This window comes from Panulirus ornatus, chromosome 13 (assembly GCF_036320965.1).
Source record: "Panulirus ornatus isolate Po-2019 chromosome 13, ASM3632096v1, whole genome shotgun sequence".
In the NCBI taxonomy this organism is placed as follows: Eukaryota; Metazoa; Arthropoda; class Malacostraca; order Decapoda; family Palinuridae; genus Panulirus; species Panulirus ornatus.
Genome location: NC_092236.1, coordinates 2,154,210 through 2,163,551, shown reverse-complemented (window position 1 = coordinate 2,163,551; position 9,342 = coordinate 2,154,210). Strand labels below are relative to the sequence as shown.

At 39.3% G+C, this 9,342-nt stretch overlaps 1 protein-coding gene across 1 annotated transcript; it reads right to left on the bottom strand.

The window, feature by feature from the left end:
- Positions 1-4,677: 4,677 nt before the first annotated feature.
- On the bottom strand, positions 4,678-7,906 carry LOC139752658 (uncharacterized). The gene is made up of 5 exons (XM_071668417.1): positions 7,762-7,906; positions 6,505-6,682; positions 5,944-6,342; positions 5,366-5,510; positions 4,678-5,115 (listed from the first exon to the last, which is right to left on the bottom strand). Exons 1-5 carry the CDS (start codon positions 7,767-7,769, stop codon positions 5,102-5,104), a joined length of 744 nt encoding a protein of 247 aa, XP_071524518.1. The 5' UTR covers positions 7,770-7,906; the 3' UTR covers positions 4,678-5,101.
- Between the last annotated feature and the right edge of the window lie 1,436 nt (positions 7,907-9,342).

The window sequence follows — 9,342 nt, the reverse complement described above, 5'->3', positions numbered from 1 at the left end:
ATATTTTCAATCATAAGTTCTATGGTCCAAAATATTCTTGTTCTACTCCCTAATAATGTTGCATTCAGAGTACATTCAAAAGAAATCAAATTAGAACGGTTTATAGTAAAATAGGAAGACATTCTCTACGCTACATCGTCAGCAGAAAACGACTATATCATACGCATAACTAAAGTATAAATATAGTTTGGAACCGACTGATTGTACCAAAGGAGATTCCAATCGAACACTGTGAGCCTTCCTCGATTTGTAGACCTGATGAAACAACTTAATGTAATTTCGTACTATTAGATGAAATCAAAAAACCTCCTCAGTTATCAAAAGATCTTCCACTACATTACTGCAATTATTGACTTAAGCCTCAATGACGACCTATCTTCATAATAGGAGAGCATCAAACATTTTGCATAATATCTCTGAAGCATCTGTTGCACGATATCTTAAGAATGAAAGGATAAAATATTCTTTTGAAAATGGATGATGAAAAGTCCTTCAGCACGTACAGAAGGCTGATAAAAACGGACAAAAGTTGACAGGGGGATACCTAGTTCTCCTGACTGCTACCATCCCCAGCTGTGAGCCGTCACCTGCTCTATCCAGGAGTCTAGTTCAGGCACACATGATCATAGTTGATCCTAGCCTAAGCACTGGGAAGCTCAAGAAACTCGGTTTTTCCCGCCTCGGTGAGAGAGCTTCAAGAAGAGACGAGTCAGCCTTCGAGGAACAATCCTTGCTTGGCTTTTTCATTTGCTACCCGTTTAGAAATTTTATCCATGGAAGATTATCAACTCCACCTAACTTATCTATGGCATTCTCCTTCGTTTCCATTAAAGCATACATCAGTTTGATGTCTTTAGCCCTTACATTCCCTTTTGTTCCACAAGCCAGAACTCAGACATGTAACGTGAGAAAGTTTATAGCCTTTGGTACTTCAGCGAGTTATCAGTTTAAATGATTTCTGTTAAACAACTTAAGAACAACAATGGACGAGCCATCTAGCAGATCTAGCAGTCACTAAGGTGAGTTGTGACCCGTAATACATCGTTTAATGACAACAGTGACTTCTTGCCTCTGTTTCAGCCAGAAAGCTTAAGAGTTCGTTCTAAACCCTTTGCGAAGTAGCTCATTAAATGTTCTGAAAGCTCTTGCTAAAAGACTCAGTCCTCAGCTCTCTACCTTCTGAAGTTACATCAGTTCAGTATCGTGGATTCTTAGCGTCATAGTGGCAGTACTAGTGAGCTCAGATTAGCACATATAGTCACTCATATATGACTATCCAGACTGGCTAAAGATGGCAACGGTTTTTCTACCATAGATGCAAAATTCTTGATGTTTGCTTATTTGTACTTTTTCTGTGGATTGATGTGTTAGTCTGCAGTGGATCACATTTCCTAGTAAAACATGTTCCTCTTCCTTTCCGTCATGAAAGCAATTCTTTCCACCAGTGTAAACATCTTTGGACGGAGTTAGATTGCATGCGTTTCTTATTTAGTGTGATACAAGAGCCGATTCATTATCTCAGATTTCAACTATTTGTTTCGACTAACCGCATTTTGTGTTGAGAACAGAATATCAGTAGTCCTCTAACCCTAAATTCATGCCTTCGAGAGCCCACCTTTTGAACAGTTTCATTGCTTCAAAACGTGAACTATATTCCTGTGAAATACTTATCCATTTCTTTCGTGATTCTATTTTCCGATAGTTAAGACTTTGTTAGTGTTACTGGTCAGTTTCTTCTATTGTCTTTCCTGTACACATGCACATCATTTTGGTCTCTACCGTTTTTTTGGTGCTGTATCGTCTTCCAACACGTCTCTTGACTTCTCAAAGAGTTTATCTTTACATTTTGAGTAAGAATAACCCGTTTGCGTGCAGTTACCTGCTCATGATGTACACTTATAGCGCCACGTCTCTTGAAATCTATCGTTAAAGTTTTTAAACATTTGCATACTTTGCTTGTTCCATTCATTCACCACTACTGCCATGAGGGTACCGAGTATCTTTTCTAACACGTCTCTTGTTTACCGCTTCATAATAACCTGTGGGTCCTCGATCTCCGCTTGTTTTAAATATCGGTTCACTGTCGCCATCATCAAACTGGTCTGGAAACAAAAAGGTCCTGTCAAATCACACCTTAAGCCACGTCCACACGGTCGAACTGTGCCTGGCAGGCTGTGCCTGGCAGGGCAAAGTCTGCAGACTATGCCCGCGTAAGGTGTCCACACAGCTGTCTGTGGTGGTTGGAGGGCAGTCGGACGCCAGCAGTTGTTGTGAGAGAGTGGTTCATTACGGTACGATCACCATGGTGCGCGCCATACTTCGAAAGAAGATAGCACTATTGGCAACAATATCCGTACCCAGTACATGAACTACTTCAATGCAGAGGGTGCTGTGCAATGGCAGTATAGAATGGCAAATGTATAATTGTGTAGGTGCCCCTCCCCATTCCCGCAGATAACCCTCCTTCCCCGCCCGCACTCACCACCTCGGCCTCTATGCCCTGTCAGACTTTTCCCTCATCCCCTCGTTGTCCACCATCACTTTTGTTATCAACACTCCCTCTATCACATTTACATACGAATTATGTATCAGGAATTATTGTTGATGGGACTATTGTTCAACCTGTGATTTTGTACCCTATGATAAAAGTTAATTCACAGACATTGAATACACATTAAAAGAGTGGGACTATGAAATGCTGGTTTAACGTGAACCATTGCAGTCTCCCTTAACCCAAGACACCTATTTGACATGGTAAAATTGGCTGATTTTGTAATATACCTATACAGGCTGTCTGAAAGTAATTGTTGGATTTCATTACCCTTATGTGAGGCATATGATTGAAAATTGGTTATATACTCAGAGAGAGAGAGAGAGAGAGAGAGAGAGAGAGAGAATAGTAAGTACGTACGTACCTCGGAATCAGAAACATCCTCGGATACTGTTTCTGTAGTCTGGTTGCTCGCGGTGCTTGACATATTTGACACAGCTGGCCGCACAGAATCACCATCGTTCAGGAATGACAATATGTCAAAGCACCACAACTTGGGTGTATGAATTTCATCTGACCCAGCTCCTGATTTCTTCGATGTGCACATTAGCCTCGATTCTCGCCGATGTTGGTTTCTGAGGGAATCCAATTTCTTTTTTACATCATTAACACTCCTGCTTATTGTCTGTGCTATATCCCTTATTGCTGCGGTACGTTTGTCTATTTCTGTAATCAAAACACATTCCACAGACATTCATGTGATTTATATATATCAAAGTTATAGTGTCTTGTCGTGACCAATATGCACTAGTACTCGATGTGGACATGGTGTACTAATAACGTGGTAGTCAGTGGATCTGCCTGCACATTACCTCGTGCGTTTGGCAGTGACGGAAGACCTCCATCCACTGCCCTCTATTGGCGCCGGGAGCGGACAGTTTGATGGTTTGCCCGCTGAAACTGCTCGTACAAGGGCAAAGCCTTCGTGCCCAACGGACACTGCTCGACCGTGTGGACGTGGCTTTAGTCTTTGTTCACGATGGGCACATTTGTAGTCTTTTTTTCATAACATGTATATTTTCATGTTTGTAAATGTATCTATTTCAGTATAACAAGATATATTGTAGGGATAGAAATATCAAGATGTATGTGAACCATGAGTACAAATGATGTAGGTATAGAGTGACACAAACCTGCACAATATTACGAATGATGGAAATCAATTGGTTGCATGTTTGACGCTGAACCAAACATAGTATTACTATCAACAAGTTTCCAAAACACGTCAAGGAAGCATTCATCAGCGACTGCCATCATATGACCGTTACAAAGGTGGAGATGTTCAAGATATAAAACACCAAACAATTTTCTTAGACTGTCAAAGGTCATGTAGTCCATGGCTATCATACCTATAGTCTTGTTTGCATTCTTATTGGCTCTTCTGTCCCCGTATCTTTTATTTGCATACGTTTTTCATTACTTGTTTGCATGGATTGGTGCTTTCATCCCCATATCTTTAATCTAATTTTACCGCTTCTTCGGTTTATATATGATCATGAATCACCACAGAAGATGATGAGATGCAAGCCAAGAGACCGAGGCCACAGGTTGGCTTATCCTCGGCTGATCACAATTTAGGCTTGCCTGCAGATTACTTGCTCATATATATATATATATATATATATATATATATATATATATATATATATATATATAGCAAAGTAATGGCAAAGTCATATGTATGATACAAGCATATTTGCCTGAACTAGCTTCTTATCGTCGTACAGCAGATTTTTGTTTGGGATAGATGCATGTAGAAACAACGTTAATGTAATTGTTGCAAGTTAATTATCTGAATGAGAAGAGAATTTCATCTTGATCTCATTATGGCTCTGGACACGAACCGTGTCTGCATAGTTAAGTTGCTTATATGAAGCGTCTTGCATAAAGAATCCACTTACACAATGATGTGCAATTTTACTTATGTATATAAGTTTGTGCATGAGAACTTTTGTATATGTGATGAAGTATATATTTATATATAAATTCATATATATACTTTCTCATTAAATAAATGCATACATATATTTCATATATGTATACCTATACTTTATGTATGTATACATATACGTCATATATGAAATAGTCATGATAATGTGATGGATACTAATGACACTGACGAGATAAACACTTTGTCCGCAATAACTTTATTAAAAAGAAATGAATAAAAATATCACAGTCATTCAATACATATGGCTGATTACGATTCCAACACCAGCGGACACTTGGGACACCATATATATGTTTAAAATGGAGGTATTACCCAAGAGAAGGTATTTAATCAAGTTATTGACCTAAGGTAAAGATGGTCTCATAAGTCATCGTGGCAGGCCGAGCTAGCGTCCTTTAGAGCAGTATGTAGTATGTGAAAAACTTCGTTAGAAATCATCGTCGGTAGATAGCGTTCATAGAAGGCACTGTTGTCTGTCGCTGAGAAGATGTACATAGGTGAAGGTAATGCCCAACAATGCGTTCCAGTGCAGCTGGAACACAACTCTCTGGTGTCTATTGTCGATAATGGAACCATCATTCACCTGGGCCAGTTTACCACTAGTATCCGTAACCTGTAAATGAAAATATGATAATTTTCCTTCATCAAGAATGATAACTGAAGACTAAAATTAGAAAAATATTTTCCTAGAGGAGTAAGTAAAATTAAATTTTTCAAGAGATTGAGCGTGATCTTCGGTAATAATGTGTTGTTTACACCAAATCATATCACAAGTTGACTTCATCTATTTCTACTATGTTGCGTACTAGTATCTAGGCTTCATCTGTTACTAACATGTCTGAACTTCTTGGCTTTATGCTCACCTCCTTTAATGGGCACTTGGCATTCCTTGGTGACAGTTATGTAGTTATCGACTGGGACTGTCTTTGTGACGTAGTGTGGGACGGACTCAGTCACCGTGGACGTCACACTCTCGACATTGGTGATGTAAAGGGAGGTCGTCTGGACCTGTGATGAGAAAGACAGTCAAACTTTCAACAAACGTTGGTAAAGTAGGTTATATACGAAGGAAAAACTGCAGGGACCAGTTTGTACTGGGCACCAATGAATTTTTTTATGGGAGACTTCAATGCATAACCAAGTAGTAATCCAAAGTCTGCCGACTAACACTGCTACTATCATAGTGACATGACTTTCAGAATGAGGTCGGAATAAAGTATAGATTATACGAATTATTGAATTATCACCTCTGAAGGCCATCAGTATTGAAGAATACCTATAACTATCGACTTAATTGATGACTTTATGGGCTATTCGCTTTAATATGTATAGATACTATTGTGATTAACGTTCTATGCGCGGACTAGTAACATCCTACATCTGAATTACTCTTATAAAATATAGTGTGTTCTGAAGCGTACATTAGCCTTTAAAGACTGACCTGTGTCTCAGTGGAGTAGACGGTTTCGGTGAGACGTTCAGTTTCGGTCAGGTATTCTGTTGAATATTCAGTCTTAAATTCGGTTTTGAATTCGGTCTCTGTGATGTAGGTGGGTTCAACCACTGTAGTAGAGACGGTCTTGTATTCAGTCTCGGTGGAGTAGATGGTTTCTGTCTGAAACTGTGTCTCGGTCACGTACTGTGTCTCGACTTGTGTCGAGATTTCAGTTTTGAACTCTGTCTCTGTGAGGGTTGTCGGCTGGACCACAGTGGTCACGATGGTTTCGAACAAAGTACTAGTCTCTGTTACTGTGACGTAATTATCCACGGTGGTAGTGATGTAGGATGGGACCACTTCGGTCTCTGTCACAATCTGCTTGATAATTTGTGTAGGGCAGACCTGTAGGGAAAGACCAAACTGTGTTATTTGCTAGTAAGAGCGCTTTCACCCGATGCATTCCAATATTACAACACATTCCATACATCACAAACTATTTCCTCGTCTAGTGTTCACTGGTATAACAAAACAGACACTTGTGTATACAGGATAGAGAGGACCTACCTCCTTCTGCACAGGCACCGGGTAAGAGGGGAATACAACGGGGTTCTTCACCTGTTGGACGACCTCAACCTCTGGCTCGCTGGGCAGACCATAATGCTGACTAACCTGTTCTTGCCTATGAGGAACCCCATAGGCAAGGGCCAGCTGGCATACAGCTAATAGGACGACAAGGGCGTACCTACAACAAAGTACAGATAATTGTTGTAAGACCTGGCACGATAGAGTCCAGCGATTTCAGACATACCATGGCATAATCTAAGCAAGTTTCTTACATAAATACCTTGGGGGACTAATGTTTATGAATACGATCAGAATAGAAATTAACATATACAAACATTTATATGTGCTTACATACATACACAACCGAAAACTGTCTTTTGACCAATGTATTCTACATATAAAGTTGTGTTTAACACCTCTGCATATTTCTTGCAACATTAAACTTCTGTGTAACTGCCTTCGTTATAATGATAATCTGGAGGAAAGTGTTACACAAGAAATTTTTCAACCTAAGCTTGTGCGATTGTGAAAATGTCAGAGTTACAAGTTAATATCCTAATCTAACAGTTTCATTCGTAAAGATGCAACTTTGTATAAAACTTGGTTTAAGTATATTTTGTGTTCATTTCCACTGATGCCAGAAGTGACTCTGCTTACATAGATTTTACTCCGACGGTCTCAAGTATCTGATATCGGATGGTATTTATCAGCAATAATCATTTATAGTATTATTCGATATATGAAACCTTAGGGATTAATGAGCTTTACACTGTACTGCACAATATAATGTAGTGCAGCATGGGGAACACAGAGCTACACTATTGGTGATCAATGTCTTTGAATTCAGGAAACTTTCATTGCTACTTTTCGACTGCATCACTGTAGTCGAAGCAATGGAAGTTAAACATTCAACGAATCATGAAGCTCATGAGAAATTGTTCCTCTGAATCAATAAATGATATATGAATGCCATGAACAGATGAGAATATGGATCAATGAAGGCTTTGAACGAGTGTCTATAACCAAGGCACTGGGTTTGCAACCTGATTATCGTCCATACATGTTCATCTGAACATCGTGCACAAGAGTGTATACTTGAACCCTGTGCACAGAGGCTCATTCAAATCCAGCTCTGCTCACGAAACAAACAATACTACAGAAGTATAGACGAAATGAAGGCATGAAATGTTAACGAACTCCTCACACGACGTTGTTAAGAATAATGAATTCCAAGATTATCATAATATTCATACTCACTTGATCATCTTGCTAAGAGAATATTCTTCGATAAAACCTGGTGGTGCTGTTCTGCCTCGTCTGGACAGCTGCAGGTTGGTAACTGATCAGCTACACCAAGACCCCAGCTTATATAGGAACTGCAGGCCGTCCGTACTCGTGAGGAAACTTGGAAATCCACAGATCCTGCCGAACGCGAAGATGGTCGAGTCTTCCACGGCTGGCAAACTTATCCCTGTTGTAATCGATTGCTGTTTATAAACTTTCATTTACATAAACAACGTACTTGCAGAAACTGACGATTCATACACTTGGCTTCCATTACTCAATGGAAAATACAGCAGATATGTTTCATAAAGGCATCATCATAACTTACAAATTAATGAAATAGAAAGATCTGGCATCTTTATAGGATTTTCTGAGAGTCAAACGTTAAATTATCTTAACGGGAGAATCTGGCAACACTTTGGGAATTCACCACGATACCCAATACTTAGAATAATTTTTTCCCCAGGTGAATAAGAGGATTACTAACTGCTTTCTCGTCCATCCTGTGTGTAGTGTCATCGAACGGGAAGACTGACAGGGACGTTAAGAAAAAGCTAACACGGAGGAGGAGGAAGGAGAGAACTAGGAGGAGATGACACGTTAATCTGTCTCTTTCCTATTTCCCATTTTCATAGAATGGGTCACATGCATACAGAGAAAAAAAACAAGGATGAAAGTAGATGAAAAAGGAATAAAGTAATTGAATACAAATAAGGAAAAGACGTGAAATTAATAGAATGACGAAAATGGAAAAGCTAAATATGAGATATATACGTATATACAGTAGATGGCTTCTGTGTACTGATATGAAATTTTCAGTGTATACATAATTTGGAATTATTCCTGGAAAAAGGTTAAATACAAACACTTTGGTACACACACGGCCAAACATATAAATATATGCAACGATATGTAATTACTCAAACATGTGCACATAAAGATACTTGTGTGAACACGCAAGACTCACGTGAAGATGCTCCGTCTCTGTCCCGTATATTCCTTGACATTGTCCGAAATTCTAACCTCATGATCAACATCCTGCCTTTCTTTGAGGACTTACATGTGTGCATTTTGGGGTTAATAATTTGGCAAATATTCTAATCAGTTCACTAATCTTTCTCTCTCTCTGTGGACAAAGAAAAAATATTAGGCTCAAACTGAAGACTTCTTAGCTTCACACAGTCATGTTTTTAGTAGCTTCGTTGTTCGTCTCGTTGGTTAGAGTTGTGCTAAGCTGGAACCTTATGTCGTGTTCTGTGAATTTTTTCACAAGATCGTTTATGGCAATCTTAAGACTTTGATTTTCATATTAAAATGTTCCGCAGGTCAGAAGTCGGCGAGTGACAAGATAACGCCAGAGTCAGGTGGTCAAAACTTTGTGCATAACAGTTGTGGGTTCAGTGTACATACTTAGAACCAATGTTTGCCAGTGTAGACATTTAAGTAACAACTCTTCCTGGCAGACCACTACAAGAGTTCTTGCCTTATTTCATAGTCTTATGATCACGTAAGTATGGACGAAAACCTGTGTATTAACGTTTGTTTGCTGTAGGT